A 25,936-nucleotide genomic window follows, 5' to 3' on the forward strand; every position below is an offset into this window, starting at 1 on the left:
TGAACTTAATGAGGAAAAGAGAGAGTTCAAGACTTTTGAAAGCCTGGGGTTCTTTGAGTTCTCTGGAAATAGAAAGAATGTAAGCCTTTAACATAAGGTTTTTTTTGTTTGTTTGTTTTGTTTTGAAGTTTTCTGTTTTACTTATCTCCCTGATTTTCCCTCTAATTCAAAATTCTAGTAAGGCATTCTCTTTCTAGAGTTATGGTATCTCTATGATATCTTTTTGTTAAAGGGAATTTTTTGATGTCATTTACCTTATGTGGATGACAATAAAAGCGGTAAATAACACTGAAGCCAAATGTCAATAGCTCTATAAGAAGGAATCGACAAGGTGGATTTGCCCAGCAATGAATGGTTATAGGTGTATATGCTGGGAACTATGTTCTGACACATAGATAGTCTCTAACTGAAATCTATTTTAAGGCATGTTGGTGATGTGGCTGTATGTAGAGAATTCAATTTATGGTCACACTTAGGGAAGGGAGGTGGCGGGGTGGGTACTGAAAGCAGGGAACATCTGTAGTTTTAATGAGATGTAGCCTCTTTTTCACACCCATGCAGACTAACTTCCCAAATCATGCCAACTGTGAGGCATGAAGGGAAAACTGAGTACAACAGGGATGCAATCCACTGGCCACTGAAGTCCCTTCTTCTGTATTATGGCTTTCAAAAGTGGAGACGCAAGAAGAGGAGGACTTTTTCTTGTTTTGTATTTACATATGTCTATAGTTTGCAGGAAAAGAGCAAACTTACTACCAGGGAAGACACTTAGGAGACCCGTTTGGTGAAGACTGGCAGCAAACACCTGTCAGGCAAGGTGAGCGGCAAGGTAAGGTGGACAAGAAACATAAAAAATACTTTTCAAAAGTTCCTGTCCTGTGGAGTGGCAGAATGGCTGACTGGAAATAACTGCTGTGGGTGGGGCTACAGTTTCCCAACCGGATCACAGAAATAGAAAGAATGGCTGTCAGGGATGTTGGAGGGCACGCATCAGATAACCCATCCCTGGGCACCAGGACCAGCTCACTCTTCATGCCTCCCAGTTCTTCTTGTTCTCCTGCACAGAGACTGTGCATCTAAGGCCCTTTTCCGGCGAGAGGGCTTGCCCCTCCAGAGACTGAGGAATTCACCTCCCCAGGGCCAACTCCATACCCAGTTCGAACGAGGCTAAGGTGGGAGACTCTGGAGTCAATATTGAATCCTTGTAGCTTCTAATGGCAGCTTGTAGTTTTCCCCTCCTTTCCTCTGACCCACCTCCCCCTTCTATGGTCACCTTTAGGAAGAATGGAGTGACACCAGCCCTGGCAGAGATGGCACCTGGAATACAAGTCTGTCACAGGGCCTGGGTCCTTTTAGAGGACACTTCATTTCTTATCAAACCTATAAGCATGCACCTACATCCCACATTAAAAATAGTGTGACTAATTAAGCACTATTTAGTTTAATTGCTAACATTAGTCTCTATTCTCTAGACAGTTATTTTTAGACAAGCATACACATGTATGTATCTATACGTTTTAAAGGTTTCTTTTAATTTTAAGCATTTTACCTCCTCAAACATTTTGAGAACTTTTGATGGTTCCAGGGTCCTGGCTACAGGGTCTGAAGGAGATGGAGTGATAAATGAATGAAGATCCGATGTATGCTTCTATGTATATATTTTAACCATTTTTTGGTTTACCGTTAAGGTTTTCACCTACATTATTGCCATTTGTGCCAGTGGGTAAATGACAATATATTTTTAAAATGTTTCTCCCGTGAAATAATTTTATGTCTTACCTGCCCCAGCTGAAAGATGACCCGTTTGTGCTGCCCAGTTAATAATCCATAAAAGAGTCAACAGACTACTTGACTGTACCTCAGAATAGGATGGAAATAGCAAATTAAAGTTATAACTTTGCCAGAGGCACTTTTTTACATTTTCAATTTTGTTCTGTATACATTTAAAGCATTTTATACAACAATCATGTACTTAGACATAGAATAACTATTAAAGACTAAGACACATTACATACATTAGACATTGACTCTACTGAAAAATTTGTTAGATTTATTTGAAAATGAGGTCTTTTTTATATCCAGGTTATTCCAGCCAGATCAAGAACAGACAATGTAAGAAATTCACCAGAGAAAAAAAATGAGCCTTATATAAGTTCTTGGCCTGGAACTTGAGACTCATAACTCTTAATGAATTTCAAGTTCGTATTGGAAACCAATAAATACCTTGTCCGTAGAACAAATAAACCCCTATTAATCTGCTAGCAGCCATTTCCCCTAAATGAAACTGAACTCTGGGTACCACCACCAGGGAGTGTATATCTCCCTGCCCTGTACTCAGCACTCGCAATCATCTGAAGTTGATGACTTTCTCAGGACACTTGCATTCTCAGGCTTGTAGGCAGAGACAGTGGTCTGCCAAAAGTCCTTCAGTGGGCTCTTGAGAAAGCTTCTTAAAGAGTCCTGAACCCACTCTTGCTGGTTGAATTGAGCCAACTCTCATGCCCCACCACCTGGAGAGGTGATCTCTCTCCAGGTCCAAGGTGGTCTTGAGAGTGTCTGTGGAAGTTTGTTAGAAATAGTGACCTGTACAAAGAACCAGATGGTGACCCGAGCAGGGCCACACCCTTCATTCACCTTGGTTGACAATAGCAGTGACCGCCCCAGTCGAGCCTCAGCAGTCTTGGTTCAGTTGGGAAGTCCAATGATGGCACAAGCCTGATTCTGTTTTATAAGGAAAGTGTCTCAATTCACTAGGAAGCAAATGGGGTAAATATTGCTTTATTTCTAAAAATGGGGCCAGAGCATTGGAAATGCATTGCATTTCTTTGGAGTTAATATATGAAGCATTCACCTATACTTAAAAAAAAAAGAGCAGTGAAAATAAGGCTCATTGTTCTTCTGCTCAGTTATTTTGATCTCAGTCCTTCGCAGAGGGAATGAGGAGGCTGGGGGAGCTTCTGTAGCAGTTGTAGTTCCCCTGCCCCTCCCGCCCACCCAGCCTGAGTCAGATGGGCCTAGGGTCTTGACAAGGCTCCTAACCTTCATGGTGTCCATCATCCTGGGATGGCAGGTCCCATTTTGACAGGCAGGAGTGGAGAGTATCCTAGCCGAAGCACAGCAGGGTAAGAGAGTCAGAGAAGAGAGTTAATAGACGGGCATCTGAAAGAAGGATTTTCTTACGAATGGACTGAAGGAACTTCTCTGTGAAACATTGGGTGGCTTAACATGAATAGCATTATGATCAGAAGAGAAAGGAGGTCTATTTTCTTGTTGCAGGATCCTTGGACATCTACAGCATGCCTGAAGGGAAATCACATGTGGCTCCTACGGGAGAAGCCCCCACCTATGTCAATACCCAGCGTATCCCCCAGCAGACAGGGCCGGCCACGGGCAGCAGTGCAGAGAGCAGTCCGCGGAAAGACCTCTTTGACATGAGTGTGTTTCCATTTGCTATTGTTTTTTTCTCTTTTAAGGCTGTGTGTGTTTTTTTTTTAAACTTTGTCTTTTGTTTGAAATCTGTGCAATTACTGAATTTTCTTCCAGTGTAGTTTTGATTAAGGATGCTGATTAGCTGTTTTTTTCCTGGGTTATGACTGAGTTTTTCAAGGCTTTGAACTTGGCTGACCCCTGCTTTCATATTACAACCTTCTCTGCAGTTCTCTGCAAAAGACAAAGCAACTTCCCCTCCTCTTTTTATAATTAATTTTGTTCTTGACAATCACATTGAGACAAATGATATACATAAGTGAATGCATTCATTTATTTCTTCACTTAGGTATTAATTGGATATTGTGTGCCTAAAATACTGTATCAGTTTTAAGGATGCTGAAATGCCTTGGCCCCTATTTTCACAGAGCTCTTAATCTGCTGAACAAAGCTAACATGTAAGCAAGAAATTGTAATATACCCATCTGTTTGCATATACACACCCACTTTCCTTCTCCCCTTCTTCCTCTCCACTGAACACCTCAGGTATCAAATACTATTCTATTTACTGGGGATATACAGGAAAACAAAACAGACAAAGTCCCTCCTCTCATGGAGTTTAAATAACCACCATGTGTTACAGGTAGTGACAAATGCTCTGATGAAAAATAAAATGGGACGAGAAGAGTGACCCCAAACTACTGTTGCTTGCACTCTAGTGTAATGTGTGTCAGGGACCTCTGTTTGTCATACAGATTGGGAAAAATAAATCATCTGTGAACTGGTTAATGAAAGTGTAAATTGTTGTTAAAGAATTCTGAAAGAGATGGGAATACCAGACCACCTGACCTGCCTCTTGAGAAACCTGTATGCAGGTCAGGAAGCAACAGTTAGAACTGGACATGGAACAACAGACTGGTTCGAAATAGGAAAAGGAGTACATCAAGGCTGTATATTGTCACCCTGCTTATTTAACTTATATGCAGAGTACATTATGAGAAACACTGGGCTGAAAGAAGCACAAGCTGGAATCAAGATTGCCAGGAGAACTATCAATAACCTCAGATATGCAGATGACACCACCCTTATGGCAGAAAGTGAAGAGGAACTCAAAAGCCTCTTGATGAAAGTGAAAGTGGAGAGTGAAAAAGTTAGCTTAAAGCTCAACATTCAGAAAACGAAGATCATGGCATCTGGTCCCATCACTTCATGGGAAATAGATGGGGAAACAGTGGAAACAATGTCAGACTTTATTTTTCTGGGCTCCAAAATCACTGCAGATGGTGACTGCAGCCATGAAATTAAAAGATGCTTACTCCTTGGAAGGAAAGTTACAACCAACCTAGACAGCATATTGAAAGGCAGAGACATTACTTTGCTAACAAAGGTCCATCTAGTCAAGGCTATGGTTTTTCCTGTGGTCATGTGTGGATGTGAGAGTTGGACTGTGAAGAAAGCTGAGCACCGAAGAATTGATGCTTTTGAATTGTGGTATTGTAGAAGGCTCTTGAGAGTCCCTTGGACTACAAGGAGATCCAACCAGTCCATTCTGAAGGAGATCAGCTCTGGGATTTTTTTGGAAGGAATGATGCTAAAGCTGAAACTCCCATACTTTGACCACCTCATGTGAAGAGTTGACTCATTGGAAAAGACTCTGAGACAGGAGGGATTGAGGGGCAAGAGGAAAAGGGGATGACAGAGGATGAGATGGCTGGATGGCATCACTGACTCGATGGACGTGAGTCTGAGTGAACTCTGGGAGTTGGTGATGGACAGGGAGGCCTGGTGTGCTGCAATTCATGGGGTCACAAAAAGTTGGACATGACTGAGTGACTGCACCATGACAACAATAGTCTATTTCTCCCAAGATGACAGGCAAAAATTCACCAGAGCCAGAAGAACTGCAGATCATCCAATCCAATCTCTTCATTTTAAAAATATGTGGAAATAGCCTAGGAGATATGAAGCAACTTTGCAAAATTTAGAACCAACTGTTAGCTCCTTGACCCTCTGCTCCAGTTTTAACAATGTCTCCCAACTTCACTTTAGTAGTTGAATTTATGGCAGACCATTTTCACTGCTTAACTTAGTCAAGTTGCCAGTGAATTCTGGCCCCAGAGCCTGAGGAGAGTTAGATTAGGCTGGGGTTTGAGATGGAAAAATGAAAGTCCAAGCTACCCTTTTCAAATCCCTCAATTTCCACTCCTACTCCCAAAACTAGAGAAGGGGAGAGAGAAAGTAGATAGAGCCCTGGAGAAGCTAATATCTATTGAAAAGTATTAGAGAAGTAGACCTAGTGCTCTGTTTATCTTGAACCCCAAGTCCAAGTATTAGTCATTCAGTCATGTCTAACTCTTTGTGACCCCATGGACTGTAGCCTGCCAGGCTCCTCTGTTCATGGAATTTCCCAGGCAAGAATACTGGCATGGGTTGCCATTCCCTTCTCCAGGGGATCTTCCTGATGCAGGGATCGAATCCAGGTGTCCTGGTTTGCAGGCAGATTGCTTACCGTCTGAGCTACCAGCGAAGCAGTATCTTGAACCAGTATATGTAAATAACAATAGTGCTAATGGTGCTGATTGTTCTGGTAATGGTGCTGATGGTGGTGGTGATGATACTGACGGTCATGAAGGTGACGATAATGATGAAATGGTGATAGTGGTGTTGGTGATGATGATGTAAATAGTGATAGTGATGCTGGTGCTCATGGGTCTGAGATGATGGTGATGATGATGGTGATGTTGTGGTGATGGTGATGGTATAGAAATAGAATACAAATTTTCAACTACTCCCAGTAATCAGGGGAAAAAGTAGAATGAAAAAAGAAAATACACAAACAATTTTAGCCCATAGTTTTAACCTCTTCTTTTTTTGGGGAGGGTGGGCACCCAAATCTGTAAATAATTTAGTAAGTTGTCAAAATGTCTTAGTTTTGGTTTCATTTATTCACTTCACTTCTGCCCATTCTCTGCTAACATTTAACAAACGGGTCTGATTTTACAGCACTCCCTGAATGTTTACAGGGTACAAACTATGACCCAGGAGCAGTGTTGGTCTCTGGGGATGCAGCTATGCCCAGGAGAGAAGCCTTCCTGGTCTTGTGGTGTTTGCATTGTAGCATGTTGGCAGTGTGGCCCTTAATAAACACCGCAACACCTTACTTTTGTGTAGCACTGTGTGCATTTTTCAGAGTGCTGTTGTACGTATTGCTTTGTTTGAAAATCCAACATTGAGATTTAATTAGATGTGCCTGTTGACTTCTCTCACTGCTGATATTTGTTGCTGTTTAGAGCAATGCCCCGCAGTGAGAAGTGTGTTCTGAAGGGCATGGAGTCAAGCTCAATCTCAAACATTCATACAAGAGCCTTTTTCCCCAGGGAAGCAAGTGAAGGTCAAGGGGAGGTAGAGCTCCTAGCCTGGGGCAAGTCACACAAAGGGCTGCTAATAAATGTTGGTTTTCTTCTCTTTTAAAAATGCACCTATTTTGAAAGAAACATTTGTTGGGCTGGGTTTCGGTTTTGCACAAAACCTTGCAATTTGTCTTTTCCTCTGTGTATTTTCTTTGGTATTGACAGATTTTTATTCAGAAGAGAGCACATTTGTTGAAGAGGCTAGCCAATGTACCAGAGAAAGTAGATGGCATGTAGTATGCCTGGCCTCTTGCAGCATGCAAAAACAAAGTCATACCAGTGAGACAAAGGGTGTGCTTGAATCGTTGGCACAAGACACAATGCCCAGCTGTCTTGGGAAAGCAGACTCATCAGAGAGAGTCATGCCAAGGTTTGGGCTGTGTTTTCAGATGCCATTACGATGAATCTTGTTATCTTACCAGCCAGTCCGTTTTCTCTACTTTACTTTTTTTTTCTGGTCGAAGTTGCCTTTGCATTGCCAACCCTCACATTGTGTTGTTTATCTTTTGCTGTCCTTGGAATTGACGTGTTGCTGGCACATGTTGTTGGCAGAGCCTTTTGAAGATGCTCTCAAGATTCAGTCCTTGGGGCCTGTGTTGAGCAAGGCAGCCTCCATGGAATGCATCAGCCCCGTCTCACCCAGAGCACCAGATGCCAAGATGCTGGAAGAACTGAAAGCAGAGCCTTGGTACCAAGGGGAGATGAGCAGGAAGGAGGCAGAGGGGCTGCTAAAGAGAGATGGAGACTTCTTGGTCAGGAAGAGTACCACCAACCCGGGATCCTTCGTCCTCACTGGCATGCACAATGGCCAGGCCAAACACTTGCTGCTCGTGGACCCAGAAGGCACGGTGAGCACAGGGCGGAGTACGGCCTGCACTGGCCACCCTTCCTCCAACAGTCTCCCCTAGGTCACTGCACTGGGACCACTTTCCCTTCTCTACCCACATATGTCTGCTGAGTCCTGACAGTCACTCCTCTGGGACCCTGGAGACCAGGCCCAGAGGACTTACTTTCAGGCCAGAGTCAGATTACTGGGGCCTATGGTTAGAGCCCCATGCAACTTATAAGACTTGGAAATTCACCAGAACCCAGGTGGAAAGCCTTAATTCTCGTGTTCTTTAAAGTGAATACAATAACTGCGAGAATTTCCCTTCCAAACACATTCATAGTGAATCTGTGTTCCCAAGTGCAGGGTTTCTGGGCTTTTGATACGCACCTCAAATTTCTCTACAAGTTGAACCACAAGATTTTATTTGCAGGTTGTAAAATGTGACGGAGCAGTAGGTAAGCCTCCTATTAATTGTCTCTTGCTTTCCCACCCAGAGAAGTAATAGCTCATGACAGTGAGTTTGGCTTTTTGGCTCTTCCTAGCAGAATGACTGTGTCTGAATAATTCTGTAGGGTTGACTGAATACCCCATCTTCCAGTAAGTAAACAAAATTTGACTTCACCCTGGCATAGTCCAAGAATTACTAAGTTTAATAAATGTAGTTACACTAACCTAACCATTGAGTAAATTCCAGGATTGTTGTTTAAAATCTTTTATCCAGTGAGAACAATGCAGCAGGTAGAGTTATCTCAATAGTAAAGGATATTGTATTTTTAAAAATTTTGTTGAAGTATAGTTGATTTATAATGTGTTAATTTTTGCTGTACAGAAAAGTGACTCAGTTATACTTACAGACATATATATATATGTACATGTATATATATATATTCTTTTGCATTGTGGCTTATCACAGGACATTGGATATAGTTCCCTGTGTATATAGTAGAACCTTGTTGTTATCCTACCTCTGTATAATAGTTTGCATCTGCTAATCCCAAACTCCCAGTCCTTCCCTCCCCCATCCCCTCCCTCCTTTGGCAACCACAAGTCTGTTCTCTATGACAGATATTGCATTTTTTGATTGACAGGTAGGGATGTAGACAGTCTTCAGTTGAATTTGGACACAACTGAACTGTGTGTGTTAGAGATGATGCTTTGCCTCAGGTGTCTGGACTTAGCTGCCTGCCTATCTTGGCTCCCTAGACTTCTGCATCTCCTCTTTCCCTTCCACCTGGGCAACCATGCCCCATAAATGTAATTTATAGCCTTCCAATCCACTTTCCTCAGAGAAGGCAATGGCACCCCACTCCAGTACTCATGCCTGGAAAATTCCATGGACAGAGGAGCCTGGTGGGCTGCAGTCTATGAGGTCACTAAGAGTCGGACACGACTGAGCGACTTCACTTTCACTTTTCACTTTCATGCATTGGAGAAGGAAATGGCAACCCACTCCAGTATTCTTGCCTGGAGAATCCCAGGGACGAGGGAGCCTGGTGGGCTGCTGTCTATGGGGTCACACAGAGTCGGACACGACTGAAGCGACTTAGCAGCAGCAGCAGCAATCCACTTTCCTTGGTTGTATGGATTTTTTTCTCACATATATACATACCAGGGAAAATACATATTTTGTACTTCTGTGTTTTAGAAATTCACAAACATGATATTGTTCTGCAAATCATTTCTTTCTTTTCCCCTTCGGTACATGTTTTTGAGATCTGTCAGTGGTGCCTCTGCGTGATGAACTGTTTCTTGGGTGGGCCATCTGGGGCTCACTGGATACACAGTCTACACATCACTTCTTGAGCTCTTTTGTGAAGGATTAAAACCCTGAAGGCGCTGCAAACCTTGCGCTTGTTTCCCCCTGCACCTGGTACGGCCTCTCTTGGGCATATCCCAAGACAGGAATTTTTGATCGCAGAATGTATATACATTTAATGTCACTGTGGGGTTGCATTTACTTCCAGAATGGCTAGGGTTATCGACATGCACAGTGGCAGAGGATGAAGGTCCCTCATCTGCCTCTTCTCTCTCTAATTATGCTAATATGACCGGGGTGGGGAGTGAAAAGATGTCTTATTGTTTGCCATGCAATTCTTTGATTGCACTTTAACAGGTTTCTCCGTAAATTTTGTATTCCTATCTTTCCCCCGTATTTCCCCTTTAATTTTCTTATTGGGCTTTCTTGAGTTTTCTCCAGTCATAGAATGTCCATTTGTACTCTCCCATGTCTTCACCTCTCAGATGATTTTGTCTGTGACCTTCATCAAATAAAAGTCTTTTTTTCTGAGAATATAGCTAAATCCATTAATTTTCCCCTTTATGGTTTATAGTTTTTAGTTTTAAAAGATTTCTCACCTACCAATCACAGGTATACTGCATCTTCCTTCCGTATTTTCTCCTATTAGCTTCATGGTTTTATCTTTCACATCTACCTTTCAAGCCCAACTGAAGTTACTTTAGAAGATGATATAAGAGAAGGACCCAACGTCTAAAAAATCGCCACGTAGTGAGTCCATTTTCCCATCACTATTTACCGAAGAATTCGTCTTTTCTCTGTGGTGGTGACGCTCCTTCTAACACACACTAAGTTCTCTGTGTCGTGGGTCCGTTTCTGGACTCTCAGTTCTGTTCTGTTGGTTTGATGCTCTGTTCTTTGTCCGTGTTCCATACCGCTTTAGTCATTACTGCTTTAAACTATCCTAATATCTGGTGGCGAGTCCTTCCTCTTGAATCTCCTTTTCATAAGTTGTCTTAGATATTCTCAGACCTTTATTCTTTGTTCTGAGTTTAGATTCAGTTTACCAAGTCACCAAAACTATATGCTGGGATTTTGAGAGGACTTGTGCTTAATTTGTAGATTAATTTGAGGACAGCTGACATTTTTTTTAATAGTAAATCATCACTTCCATGAACATGGCATGTCCCCACTTATTTAGTGTTAAGATATCTTTTGCTAGAATTTTAAAATTCTCTCCAGAAAGTTCTTCTGTTTCCTTCATCAGGTTACTTCCTTGGGTGCCTACTTTTAGTGCCTGTTTTAAGTGATATGTTATTTTTGATTACTTCTTTTCAGTAGTTATTGCTTCAGGGAGAGGGAAGTAGTGTGATCTGGATTCTGGAAATTTTTCTGACTGTTGTAGTTTTACCGGACCAGCGGTCATGCTATTGCAAACACTGACAGTTTTTCCCTCCTGTCCTCCAAATCCCAGACCTCACAGGGTACTGCTGAGCTGACCAGGGCATCTTTGAGCATTGGCCAGGAGGGGGCGCCCTTGTGCAGTTTCCAACCTGAAAAGGAATGGCCTCTAAATTTTCTTGCGGGCTTTTGTGGTGGCTCAGACAGTGAAGAATCTGCCTGCAATGCAGAAGACCCGGGTTTAATCCCTGGGATGGGAAGATCCCCTGGAGAAGGGAACAGCTTCCCACTCCAGTATTCTTGCCTGGAGAATTTCATGGACAGGGGAGCCTGGTGGTCTACAGTCCATGGGGTCGCAAAGAATCAGACAAGACTGAGTGTCTTTCACTTTCTCCCTTAAGGATGATGAAAGCTTTTATAGATGTTCTAATCAGCCTAAAGGACTTCATTCATTCATTCATTCTTCACTCAACAAATGTGTACTGAAGGACTACTAATCCAGATATTGATTTTGGCACCTGGTATATGTCTATGACCAGTTGGAAGGATAATCTCTGCTCTCATTAACATATATATTAATTACCCAATTACTTTTATCATGTATAGGTATTGAACTTTATCAAATGTTTCTTCAACAGCTTTTGAGATAATACCATGATTTGTTTCCCCTAAAGTCCATTTGTCTGGGGAATTACACAGGTAGATTTTTCTGATGTTTCATCCTGGCATAAACTCTGCTTGGTCTATGACATAGTAATCATGGATTTGGATTTGGAGTCTGAATATTTTCTTTAGAATTTTTTCAGGTGCTGTTCATAAGAGAAATCTGTCTTCATCGTCTTTGCTTCCTTTGGTTGTGTGTTCATCAAGCGATGTCAAGATTATGGGGTTATAATCACCTCTTACAATGATCTACCGCTGCTGCTGCTGCTAAGTCGCTTCAGTCGTGTCCGACTCTGTGCGACCCCATAGACGGCAACCCACCAGGCTCCCCGGTCCCCGGGATTCTCCAGGCAAGAACACTGGAGTGGGTTGCCATTGCCTTCTCCTACAATGATCTAGGTTTACTCCAAATCAGAGAAACCTCCTCCCCCCACCATTTTATCTCATGGAGAATACTTTGTATAACTGCTACTTCTTTACCCTGATTTATTCTTACCCTTAAGCACTTATCACAAACAAGCACTCTTTTATTTGCTAATTTATCATTTAGCTTCCCCAACTAGACAACAGGGCTTCCCTAGTGGCTCAGCAGTAAAGAATCTGCCTGCCAATGCAGGAGACGTGAGTTCAGTCAGTTCAGTCCCTGGGTTGGGAAGATCCCCTGGAGAAGGAAACGGCAACCTACTCCAGTATTCTTGCCTTGGAAATCCCATGAGCAGAGGAGCCTGGCGGGCTACAGTTCACAGGGTCATGAAATAGTTGGACACGACTTAGAGACTAAACAACAACAACTAGACTATAATCCCCACGAGGGTAGCAGTCTTGTTCAGTGTTGTTATTCGCCACCATCTAGAATAGGTCCTGGCACATAAGTGGTGTTCAGTAAGCAATGGTTAACTGAATACATAAAGCAACCTCAGACTTTTGCAGGTTGGGAACTGAGGACCCAAGAAGACAGCCTGGGTTCACAAATAAGTTTTCTACATAGACTCAGTCCAGAGTTCTTTCCGTCCACATTGACTACCTATGAAATTTGTTGTAGTTATCTCTAAGTAAATAGGAGAGAAAATATCTAAGCAATTCTATGAGAATATAAATATTTTGGTTGAAAATTTTAGGTATTTTTAAAAAATTTAAAATTTAGCTAAATTATACCCTCTTATAGATCAAAGATGATTAGTATTTTTTTTTGGTCACTCAGTCCTTATAGACAAAAGGATGATTTATGAAAAGATATGTACTACTAATATATTATACATTCACAAGCCAGTATAGAAATAATGTAGAAGGTAAGAAGGAGATGAAGTTAAACCAGATGTCTGAGCAAGCCCCGAGCACCCCACACTGTGTTGTCTCTACAACTTTAATTTTGGAGCAGAAATTTGCAGTATGGTTGGGAAAATGTGTGAATCACACCTACTAATAACTGTTCTTTTGGGGGGCTTTTCACTGGATCTGATTATCTAGCTTAATTGATCCTATGGAGGACAGCTTTAGTTGAAAGGGAAAATGGAAATCAAAGACTTAATTAAAAATATAATGTCGCTTGCTTGCTGTGAGGACACGAAAATAGACGATGAACACATTCTCTTCAATATTTATTCATCTGATTTTCATGGTAATTGGTTGGTCCCAGACTATAAAGGGGAAAACTTGGCAGAACAGATTACTCAGAAAAATAAGGATGCAAAACAGTTCTGCGTCTAAATTTACCCCCGAGTATATCAACCTATGTGCCTTCCCACTGTGCACTGATTGTTCAAGGCTCCTGAGGGCACTGATAACGGGTAACGGGGATGGTTGTGGCTGGGCTTCTGAGCTCCTGGGGAGTTGCTGAAGCTATCAACCCTTGAAAATACCAGCTGGAAATAGGCCCATGAGTTGGTCTGTAGGAACAGCCTCAGAGATGGCATCTGGTGCATTTTTTTTTTAATCTTTTCAACATCTTTCAGAAACATTTAGTCAGCGCTCTGTGTCTAAAATTACTCCCTGAGTCATTTATCACTGATTCATCACTTTGGCCCTGAAGGGTCAGCAAAGTGTGGTGGGCAGCGAGCGTGCTTGCATTTGAACAAGCTGCTGTCACACATGGCTGGGTGTTCCGTGGGCTTCATTAATGTGACCTCAGGTTGTTTGTTAATGTGGTCTCAGGTTGTGACAGGTTTGAGAGCACATAGGGGCTTTTGCTTTCATAAAATCACCAAACCACAACAGCCATCCAACATTCACATTTATTAGATTGTTACTTTCTTCTTAGTGTCATTAAGAAAACACAAAGCCTTCCCCCAATCCCTCCACTTAATAAAGCCATGTTATTATTTTTAAATTCCCTTTTTACCAGTCAGTCTAGACTGTGCTGCCTTAATAAATAAAAGGTGAATTCTGGTTAAAAATGATTAAATCCAGCAGAGCTTTTGTTCCCACTCACGCCAAGCTGGTGTTTGTGGCTCTCTAGCCTCTCCGGTCCTTGCTTGGGTGGCTCAGGGATGCAGGCTCGTCCATCTCCTGGGTCTGCCTTGTCACCATGGAGAAGAGAGGGATGGAGGAAGATCAGTCTCACTGGGGAAGTGACACATGTCACGTACCTCATGGTTCATTAGTCCCCTCCTGACTCCAAGAGGGGTGGAGAAATGTAAGGAAGCATGAAAAGTGCTTGACTGACAAGGTCATCTCAACAATCTGTCTTTTAACTTTCTGTCAATATAGTGTCCCCAGATATGAACAAAAAGACAGGAAGGGTTTAATGAAAACTGATAGGCCCCCTCCTTCCTCCCTACCCTATTTCTGATTCCAAGAGAGACAGGCTCTGCCAACGGATTCTCTTTAAAGTTCTTTGAAGAGTGCTTGATTCATTAATTTAAAATTTCCAGACATTGTTTTTTGATGTTCCCTGCGAACACTCTTTAGTCTACCTCATTTTTGCTACCTCTTTAATTTTTTGACAAGTATTTTAGTTTTTCTAGTGCTTGTTTTTGTGCCTTGCGATCTACCGCGGCTCTCTCCAGTTCCATCAGTGTAAGGACCGGTGTCTCACAACTTCGTCCCCTGCCCCAGGCAGAGTGGGCACCGGGCAGGTCCTTTCTTTCCTCCCCCTTCTTCCTCCATCTGTCTTATGTCAGCACTGGCTTTACATTTTTCTTTAATGCACTGGAGCAAAGAAAGTGGTCTAATGGATTCCCAAGTACTTATTAATGGCTGCAAAAATGACCAATATTGTTCTAATATCATTTCACCTGTATCTCACTCCATTCATTTTTTTTGGAGTATCTTTTGGAAGCACAGTATACAAAAACTTTCTTCTCTGGAATCATTTGAGAGTCAACTGCTCAGATATTCCATCACCCCCTTGAGTACTGGAGTATGAATTCCTGCTAACAATTCTCCTGCCTAACCATGGTACAGACACCCGAATGAATCAGACCTTTATCCTGCTGCATCACCACCAGCTCATCCCAAGAGGGTCCTTTGTCCTGAAAGGATCCAGTTCAGAATCATGTGCTGCATTCAGTGGTGATGTCTATTTAGCCTCCTTCAACCTACAACAGTTCTCAGTTCAGGTTCCTCTGATGTTTCCTCATTATTGGAGTCAGCTTACACATCTTGGCTGAACTATCATAGGAACACTGCTCGCTGTATGTGTATAGGAACACATCTCCCTGCTGGGGAGATGCTGACTGCTGGTGAGTGTTCACCTGGACGGCTTCACTGGGGAGGTGTTGGCATCCTTCCCCATAGCAGACCCTCTCCTTTCCCTTGAATTAACATTTGGGGGAGGTGCTTTGAAAACTACATAACTTCCCTCTTCATAGATCAAACTTTCCATCTAATCACTTATTTTTGCTGTTGTAGATTTCTAGTTTCCTGTTTTATTCAGTGGGCTATTTGTTGTTGTTGCTCAGTCGCTTAGTCGTGTCGGACTCTGCGACCCCATGGACTGCAGCACACCAGGCTTCCCTGTCCTTCACCATCTCCTGGAGCTTGCTCAAACTCATGTCCATTGAGTTGGTGATGCCATCCAACAGGTTATACTTAGTTATTGTATTCATTTTGATGCTCCTTCAAGCTGGCTTCTATGTCCTTTTGACATGTCTTTATCTTTCAGCATCTTCTTTCTTCTGATGCAAAATGATAAAACTCGGCCACCTGGCCAAGTCCTGCAGTTACCCACTTCTCCAAATGAACTCTGGTCTGGTTCCTTCAGAGACCAAGATTTGGGCATTGCACATGCTCATTGCTGGTGGGGTGTTGCTGCTACCAGACGCTCTAAATGGACAGACACTGTACACACACACACACACACACACATTTATTTCCATGTCTATTTCTATATCTATCTGTGAAAGTGAAGCTTTGCTTGCTCAGTTGTGTCTGACTCTTTGCGACCATGTGGACTGTAGCCACCTGGCTCCTCTGTCCATGGGATTCTCCAGGCAAGAACGCTTGAGTGGGTAGCCATCCCTTCTTCAGGAGATCTTCTCCACCCCAGGGCTGAACCCGAGTCTCCTGCATTGCAGGCAGATTCTTTGCCATCTGAGCCACCAGAGAACTGGAAACCAGGTGTTCACAAAAATTCTTCTAATTTCAAGCTACAATCACAGGGTTCATTTTTACTTTTTTCCTTTTCTCTGTCTACAACTCCCTTCTCCAACAAGAAACTTGACTCCCATTATTCTTAACAATTTAACCTATTTGATGAACCCCTTTTTATGTGATACATCACCCATCACGGCTGCTGCCCCTACTGTGTGTGGAAACCTTCCTCACCCAGCCTTGACTTGGACTGCCCGGCCCAACCCTTCTCCATGCGATTCCCTCCTCACCTTGTTCATGCTCCGATGTCTGTGCCACTCTACCCTCCTACATACACACCCTCCCCCTCCTTGGCTCTGACCACCATACTGCACTGCCCAACCTTCTCCCTGGCATGGATGTCTCTGAAACCCTGTGCCAGTCCATCCAGCCATCCCATGGGCATTTCCACTCTGCTAACACTCCAGGATGCCATGTGGGGCCATTGTGACTACATGACCCTCATAGCACCGAGACCTATCTTCTTGGCTTTTGGACTGATTGTTCTTTTAGGAAGGAAAAGGAGAAGAAAGGAAGGGGAAGGAGGAAATTTTCAAAGTAATTCATAGCAGATTCTGGGCTTCCTGTCATTTCTCCTGTAACTTCTGCAGGAATCTCTACCAATAAGGACATTGCAACAATAACATACCATCGTTATACCAACAAAACCAAAAATAATTATGGAACATATTGAAATTTTCCTGATTATCTTAAAGATGTTCTTTTTATAGGAAGTTTGTTGGAATCAGAATTGATAGATGATCCGCATAATGCATTTCGTTATGTCTCCTATGGCTCTCACTCTGTTGCAACTTTCTTTCTGCCTCTCTCTTGACTTATTTGAGGAATTAAATCCCCCTTGATTTATTTGAGGAATTAGACATTTGTCTGTAAAATATCCTGCATTATGATTTGGGTACATTATGATTTGGGTCCTTGTTTCCTTGTGGCGTTATTTAACTTTTTTCTTGCCTCCTATATTTTCTATGAACTGATAGACATAGAGATCTTTAAAAACAGCTTTATTGGGATATAATTTACATAATACCCATTTAAAGTGTACGATCCAGTGGTTTTTAGTATATTCACAGATATGTGCATCCATCATCACAGTCCGTTTTGTAATTTCATGCTGTACCATTTAGCTATCACCCTCCTAGTCTCCCATTCTCCAGCATTAGGAACCACTCAGCAGTTTTCTGTCTCTGCAGATTATACCATTCTAGACTTTCATGTGAACAGAATCATATAATATGTACACTTTGGTGACTAATTTTTTTCACTTAGCGTAATGTTTTAAAGGCTTATCTATGCTGTAACATGTGTTAGCACTTCTTTTTTATGGATGAATAATACTCAATTTATGGATATACAACATTTTATTTATGATTAATCTGTTGATGGGCAGTTGGCAATTGTGAATAATGCCACTGTAAACATTATATAAAAGTTTCTGAAAGGACATATATTTCATTTACCTTGGATATATACCTAGGAGTTGAATTAGTATGTCAAATGGTAACTTTATAAATAGTCACTTGAAATGCCAGACAATTTTCCAAAGCAGCTGCATCATTAAGCAGTGTATAAGGGTTCTAATTTCTCTGTGTCATCACCAACACTTGTTATTATCTGACTTTTAAATTTGAGAATACTAGTGGATATAAAGTGGTATACCATTGTGGTTTTGATTTGCATTTGCCTTGATGACTCTTGATGTTGAGCACCCTTTCATGTGCTTATTGGCCATTTGGGTATCTTCTTTGGAGAAATATCTGTTCAGATCTTTTGCTCATTTTTTTCCCTTCTTTTTATTTTTTCCCTTCATTTTTTTTTATTGTAGTAAAATATATATAGTATAAAATTTACTATCTTAACCATTTTTGAGTGTACAGTGATATTAAGTATGTTCATATAGATATGCAACCATCACCACCATCCACCTCCAGAAATCTTTTTGTCTTGCAACACTGAAACTTTATACTTGTTAAGCAATAACTCCTGCCTGCAATGCAGGAGACCTGGGTTTGATCCCTGGGTTTGGAAGATCCCCTGGTGAAGGGAAAGGCTACTCACTCCAGTATTCTGGCCTGGAGAATTCCATGGACTGTATAGTCCATGGGGTCACAAAGAGTCAGACACGACTGAGCGACATTCACTCACTCACTCATTCCCATCTCACAGCCCCTGGCCTTCACCAGTTTACTTCCTCTGTCAATGATTTTGACTACTCCAGGTACCTCATGGGCTTCTCCAGTGACTCAGTGGTAAAGAACCCATCTGCAATTCAGGAGACATGGCAGGAACTTCGGGTTTAATTCCTGGGTCAGGAAGATCCCCTGGAGAAGGAAATGGCAACCCAACCCAGTATTCTTGTCTGGAAAATCCCACAGACAGTCCATGGGGTCTCAAAAGAGTTGGGTATGACTTAGCAACTAAACAACAAGTACCTCATGTACTTGGATTCATATAGTATTTGTCTTTTTATGTTTGGTTTCTTTCACTTAATATAATGCCCTCAAGTTTTATTCATACTGTAGCATGTGTACTAATTACCTTCCTTTTTAAAGCTAACTAATATTCCATTGTATGTATGAGTTCCAGCTTCCACACATCTTTGCCAACATTTCTTATTTTCTGTTTTTTTTTTTTTTTAAATAATAACCATCACAATGGCTATGAGATGTACCTCATTATACTTTGGTCTTAGATCCATTTTCAGTTAGTTTTTGTATGTTGCGTCAGTTAAGGGTGCGGCTTTAATTTCTGCACGTGGATATCCAGTTTTCCCAGAGACATTTGTTGAAAAAACTGTCCTTTCTCTAGTGAAAGGCCTTGGCTTCCCAGTCAAAAAAATTTGCCCACATGTTGTGGGCGTTTTGTTTTCTGGGCTCTCTATTCTATTCCCTTGGTCTATATGCCTATCTTTAAACCAATATCTTATTGTTTTGATTACTGTAACTTTGTAGTGAGTTTTGAAATCAGGAAGTGTGAGTCTTCTAACTTAGTTCTTTTTTTTTTTTTCAAGATTTTTGGTTATTCATGTCCCTTGAAAGCAGAGATATTACTTTGCCAACAAAGGTCCATCTAGTCAAGGCTATGGTTTTTCCAGTGGTCATGTATGGATGTGAGAGTTGGACTGTGAAGAAGGCTGAGCACCGAAGAATTGATGCTTTTGAACTGTGGTGTTGGAGAAGACTCTTGAGAGTCCCTTGGACTGCAAGGAGATCCAACCAGTCCATCCTAAAGGACATCAGTCCTGGGTATTCATTGGAAGGACTGATGTTGAGGCTGAAACTCCAATACTTTGGCCACCTAATGTGAAGAGCTGACTCATTTGAAGAGAACCTGATGCTGGGCAAGATTGAGGGCAGGAGGAGAAGGGGACGACAGAGGATGAGATGGTTGGATGGCATCACCGACTCAATGGACTTGGGTTTGGATGGACTCCGGGAGTTGGTGATGGACAGGGAGGCCTGGTGTGCTGCAATTCATGGGGTCGCAAAGAGTCAGACACGATTGAGCAACTAAACTGAACTGAACTGAATATAAATAGTATTTTAAATTTCAAATTCAGCTTGTTCATTGCTTACATATAGAAAAGCAATTGACTTTTGTATATTAACCTCTTATCCTGAAACCTTGATGCAATCACTTATTCATTCCAGGAAAGTTTTTTTGTTGTTGTTGTTGTTGCTATTGACTTTTTTGAGTTTTATTCATAGATAATCATATTATCTGTGAGCAAGCACGGTTTTATTTTTTCCTTCTCAAGTATTTCCTTTCTTGACTTATTGTATTAGCTAGCACTTCCATTTTGGTGTTGAGAAAGAGTAATGTAATGGGACATCCTTGCTTTGTTCCTAGTTATAGTGGGAAAGCATCATTACTTATAATATTCCTTTATTTTCCTTTTAATGTTCATGAGATCTGTAGTGATGACCCTTCTTTCACTTCTGATATGAGTAATTTGTGTCTTCTTTCTTTTTCTCTTAGGTAGCCTGGTTAGAGGCTTACTGATTTTAACTTTTAAGAGAACTAGCTTTTGGACTCGTTGATTTTCTATACTGATTTCCTATTTCAATTTCATTGATTTCTGCTCTAATTTTTATTATTTCTCTCTCTTACTTTGAACTTAAATTGCTATGCTTCCACTATGGTGGAAGTTTACATGATTGACTTCAGATCTTTCTTCTTTTATAATACATGCGTATTTTAGTCTATCCTCCTTGTTCAGTCACTAAGTCATGTCCAACTCTTTGCCACCCCATGAACTGCAGCATGCCAGGCTTCCCTGTCCTTCATTATCTCCTGGAGTTTGCTCAAACTCATGCTCATGGTGATGCCATCCAACTGTCTCATCCTCTGCCGCACATAGTTTTCTAGGGTTAACATTCCTTGTGTCATTTTTGTAGCAAAGTCCTTTATGCATCTGGAGGAGTTTGTCCTAAGTTTATCTGGGTTGCTGGGCTTTTAAAATCAGCCTTTGACATTTCCAACACATGGCAGGTCAGTCCCACAGATAGCTCTGTGGGCTGCAAGTTCTCTGGGCAGAATCCAGATGGGCTTGCAGCATGTATTTATGGAAGTGAAGTGAACTATTTCTTTATATTTCTTACTCCTTCTGTGTGCCTTTGTTTCCATGTGTGCATGTTTATACTGGCCATCCTATGCACTACAAAAACATTGACAAGTGGTCCTCAGCTTGGGCAGAATGCTGCAGTCATGGAGGGAATATGAAACATGCCAGTGGCCAGGCCTCACCCCAAGCTCCTGGTGGAGCTGGCCTGGGCATGGAATTCTGGAAAGCAACTCAGGTGATGCCAACGTGAGTCTAGGTTCAGACCATTGTCCCAGACACCTCCCCATCATAAATCCTGCATCTGCCCTATTGCCGTAGAACAGAAATGAATGTTAATCCTTGCTGCTGCTACTGCTGCTAAGTCGCTTCAGTCGTGTCCGACTCTGTGTGACCCCATAGATGGCAGCCCACCAGGCTCCGCCGTCCCTGGGATTCTCCAGGCAAGAACGCTGGAGTGGGTTGCCATTTCCTTCTCCAATGCATGAAAGTGAAAAGTGAAAGGGAAGTTGCTCAGTCGTATCCGACTCTTAGCGACCCCATGGACTACAGCCTACCAGGCTCCTCAGCCCATGGGATTTTCCAAGCAAGAGTACTGGAGTGGGGTGCCATTGTCTTCTCCATATTAATCCTTAAGAAGTGGGAATAAGGAATCAATGTGAAGGCAACACCCTGACAGTACTAGGCTCAAGCTGACTTCCTGGATGCCTTCATCCTCCTAAAAGGGGCCTGCTATGGCACTCAGGGGTCTTTCTGGATGGGGAATTCCACGGAGCTCCAGGAGGATTAAACAACCTTGATGCAAAGATGCCACAAAGTCTTGCATAAGGTGTTTTTTTGTTTTTTGTTTTTTTTTCCTGAATGTGCCCATCAGATTACATCCTTACTGAGGCTTAATGCCCAAGAGTCAGGGGACCTGACTGGGAAGTTTCTTCCCCATTCAATACTTACAGAGGTGGGTGGAGAGGGGCCTCATAGCAGACTTGGATCCCAGGAGAGGAAAACATCCTCATTTAAAAAAGTTTAAAACCCGAAGCAGATGGCTTCTGATATCCACATCTGGAGCATAGAGTTAGTGGAAGAGTGGGATATGGGACTAAAGGCCCAGAGATACAGGACCGAAAGACATCCCATGTCTTTGGGGTTGATGGAAGGGGAGGTATAAGAGTGACAACATTATGGCAGGGGAGTGAGACTAAGAACTTGGGGAAAGATGAATGGACCTAGAGATTGTCACACTGAGTGAAGTATCAGACAAAGAAAGAAAAATATCATATGATATCACTTACATGTGCTTATAAAAAAATGGTTCAAATGAACTTATTTACAAAACAGAAATAGAGTCACAGATGTAGAAAACCAACTTATGATTACCAGGGAAGAAAATGGGAAGGGATAAATTGGGAGGGTGAGGTTGACATATACACACTACTATATATAAAATAGATAATGAATAAGAACATAGTGTATATCATATATGAAATGAGTCGCCAGTCCAGGTTCGATGCACGATACTGGATGCTTGGGGCCGGTGCAATGGGACGACCCAGAGGGATGGTATGGGGAGGGAGGAGGGAGGACGGTTCAGGATGGGGAACACATGTATACCTGTGGCGGATTCATTTCGATATATGGCAAAACCAATACAATATTGTAAAGTTTATAAATAAAATAAAATTAAAAAAAAACATAGTGTATAGCACAGGGAACTCTACTCCAAACTCTGTAATGGCCTATACAGGAAAACAATCTAAAAAAGAGTGGATATATGTAATATTGGACAAGGAAATGGCAACCCACTTCAGTATCCTTGTCTGGACAATCCCATGGACAGAGTAGCCTGGCGGGCTACAGTCCACGGGGTCACAAAGAGTTGGATATGACTGAGCGACTAACAACACACACACACACACACACGTATATGTATGGGATTCTACATGGCACTAGTGGTAAAGAACCCGCCTGCTAATGCAGGAGATATAAGAGACACAGGTTTGATCTTTGGATAGGGCAGATCCCCTGGAAGAGGGCATGACAACCCACCCCTGGAATTCTTGCCTGGAATATTCTGGTACTTGCCTCTAGTATTCTTGCCTCCATGGACAGAGGAGCCTGGAAGACTACAGTCCAGTTCAGTTCAGTCACTCAGTTGTGTCTGACTCTTTGTGACCTCCTGGACTGCAGCACGCCAGGCCTCCCTGTCCATCATCAACTCCCAGAGTTTACTCAAACTCATGTCCATTGAGTCGGTGATGCCATCCAACCATCTCATCCTCTGTCTTCCTCTTCTCCTCCTGCCTTCAATCTTTCCCAGCATCAGGGTCTTTTCAAATGAGTCAGTGTTTCATATCAGGTGGCCAAAGTATTGAAGTTTCAGCTTCACCATCAGTCCTTTCAATGAATATTCAGGACTGATTTCCTGATGGACTGGTTTGATCTCCTTGCACCTGAGGGACTCTCAAGAGTCTCCTCCAAGACCTCAGTTCAAAAACATCAATTCTTTAATGCTCAGCTTTCTTTATAATCCAACTCTCACATCCATACATGACTACTAAAAAAAACCATAGCTTTGACTAGATGGACCTTTGTTGGCAAAGTAATGTCTCTGTTTTTTCATATGCTGTCTAGATTGGCAATAACTTTTCCTCCAATAAGCAAGCGTCTTTAATTTTATGGCTGAAGTCACCATCTGCAGTGATTTTGGAGCCCACCAAAATAAAGTCTGTCAATGTTTCCACTGTTTCCCCTGTTCCCCATCTATTTGCCATGAAGTGATGGGACCAGATGCCATGATCTTAGTTTTCTGAATGTTGAGTTTTAAGCCAACTTTTTCACTCTCCTCTTTCACTTTCATCAAGAGGCTCTTTAGTTCTTCACTTTCTGCCATAAAGGTGGTATCATCTGCATATCTGAGGTTACTGATATTTCTCCCAGCAATCTTGATTCCAGCTTGAGCTTCATCCAGTCCAGCATTTCTCATGATATACCCTGCATAAGTTAAATAAGCAGAGTGACAATATACTTGCCTTGACATACTCCTTTCCCGATTTGGAACCATTCTGTTGTTCCATGTCCAGTTCCAACTGTTGCTTCCTGACCTGCATACAGATTTCTCAGGAGGCAGGTCAGGTGGTCTGGCATTTCCATCTCTTGAAGAATTTACCACAGTTTGTTGTGATCCACACAGTCAAAGGCTTTGGCATAGTCAATAAAGCAGAAGTAGATGTCTTTCTGGAACTCTCTTGCTTTTCCGATGACCCAATAGATGTTGGCAATTTGATCTCTGTTTCCTCTGCCTTTTCTAAATCCAGCTTGAACATCTGGAAGTTCAACATGTACTGTTGAAGCCTGGATTGGAGAATTTTCAGCATAACTTCGCTAGCATGAGATGAGTGCAATTGTGCAGTAGTTTGAACACTCTTTGGCATTGCCTTTCTTTGGGATTGGAATGAAAACTGACCTTTTCCAGTCCTGTGGCCACTGCTGAGTTTTCCAAATTTGCTGGCATATTGAGTGCAGTGCTTTCACCGAATCATCTTTTAGGATTTGAAATAGCTCAACTGGAATTCCATCACCTCCACTAGCTTTGTTTGTAGTGATGCTTCCTAAGGCCCACTTGACTTCGCATTCCAGGATGTCTGACTCTAGGTAAGTTATCATACCATCATGATTAGCTGGGTCTGTTTTGTACAGTCCTTCTGTGTATTCTTGCAACTTCTTCTTAATATCTTCTGCTTCTGTTAGGTGCATACCATTTCTGTCCTTAATTGTGCCCATATTTGCATGAAATGTTCCCTTGGTATCTTTAATTTTCTTGAAGAGATCTCTAGTCTTTCCCATTCTATTATTTTCCTCTATTTCTTTGCACTGATCACTGAGGAAGGCTTTCTTATCTCTCCTTGCTATTCTTTGGAACTCTGCATTCAAATAGGTATATCTTTCCTTTTCTCCTTTGCCTTTAACTTCTCTTCTTTTCACAGATATTTGCAAGGCCTCCCCAGACAACCATTTTGCCTTTTTGCATTTCTTTTTCTTGGAGATGGTCTTGATCCCTGCCTCCTGTACAATGTCATGAACCTCTGTCCATAGTTCTTCAGGCACTCTGTCTGTCAGATCTAGTCCCTTGAATCTATTTCTCGCTTCCACTGTATAATTGTAAGGGATTTGATTTAGGTAGGTCAAACCTGAATGGTGTAGTGGTTTTCCCTACTTTCTTCAATTTAAGTCTGAATTTTGCCATAAGGTGTTCATGATCTGAGCCACAGCCAGCTCCTGGTCTTGTGTTTGCTGACTGTATAAAGCTTCTCCATCTTTGGCTGCAAAGAATATAATCAGTCTGATTTTGGTATTGACCATCTGGTGGTGTACATGTGAGGAGTCTTCTCTTGTGTTGTTGGAAGAGGGTGTTTGCTATGACCAGTGTGTTCTCTTGGCAAAACTCTCTTAGCCTTTGCCCTGCTTCATTCCAAGGCCAAATTTGCCTGTTACTCCAGGTATTTCTTGACTTCCTACTTTTGCATTCCAGTCCCCTATAGTGAAAAGGACATCTTTTTTTGGGGGTGTTATTTCTAGAAGGTCTTGTAGGTCTTCACAGAACCGTTCAACTTCAGCTTCTTCAGTGTTACTGGTTGGGGCATAGACTTGGATTACGGTGATATTGAATGGCTTGCCTTTCAATATCACAGTATTTCTGGAAAGGAACAGAAATTATTCTGTCATTTTTGATATTGCAGCCAAGGACATGGAACAACAGACTGGTTCCAAATAGGAAAAGGAGTACGTCAAGGCTGTATATTGTCACCCTGCTTATTTAACTTATATGCAGAGTACATCATGAGAAATGCTACACTGGAGGAAGCACAAGCTGGAATCAAGATTGCTGGGAGAAATATCAATAACCTCAGATATGCAGATGACACCACCCTTATGGCAGCAAGTGAAGAAGAACTAAAGAGCCTCTTGATGAAAGTGAAAGAGGAGAGTGAAAACGTTGGCTTAAAGCTCAACATTCAGAAAACTAAGACCATGGCATCCAATCCCATCACTTCGTGGCAAGTAGATGGGGAAACAGTGGATACAGTGGCTGACTTAATTTTTCTGGGCTCCAAAATCACTGCAGATGGTGATTGCAGCCATGAAATTAAAAGACGCTTACTCCTTGGAAGAAAAGTCATGACTAACCTAGACAGCATATTAAAAAGCAGAGACATTACTTTGTCAACAAAGGTCCATCTAGTCAAGGCTATGGTTTTTCCAGTGGTTATGTATGGATGTGAGAGTTGGACTATAAAGAATGCTGAGCGCTGAAGAATTGATTCTTTTGA

At 42.0% G+C, this 25,936-nt stretch overlaps 1 protein-coding gene across 5 annotated transcripts in view; it reads left to right on the forward strand.

Annotated features, from left to right (window-relative positions):
• SHC3 (SHC adaptor protein 3) overlaps positions 1-25,936 on the forward strand; it is a 191,996-nt gene that overhangs the window by 155,358 nt on the left and 10,702 nt on the right. For 3 of the 5 annotated variants that reach the window (XM_061426316.1, XM_061426318.1, XM_061426321.1), the window contains 3 exons: positions 730-829; positions 3,277-3,435; positions 7,389-7,684. In XM_061426316.1, the coding sequence (XP_061282300.1) occupies positions 730-829; positions 3,277-3,435; positions 7,389-7,684 (555 nt within the window). The remainder of the gene's footprint in view (positions 1-729; positions 830-3,276; positions 3,436-7,388; positions 7,685-25,936) is intronic. The other 2 variants (XM_061426317.1, XM_061426320.1) reach the window with 1 other exon arrangement.

The sequence above is a fragment of the Bos javanicus genome, chromosome 8 (assembly GCF_032452875.1).
Source record: "Bos javanicus breed banteng chromosome 8, ARS-OSU_banteng_1.0, whole genome shotgun sequence".
Taxonomy (NCBI): Eukaryota; Metazoa; Chordata; class Mammalia; order Artiodactyla; family Bovidae; genus Bos; species Bos javanicus.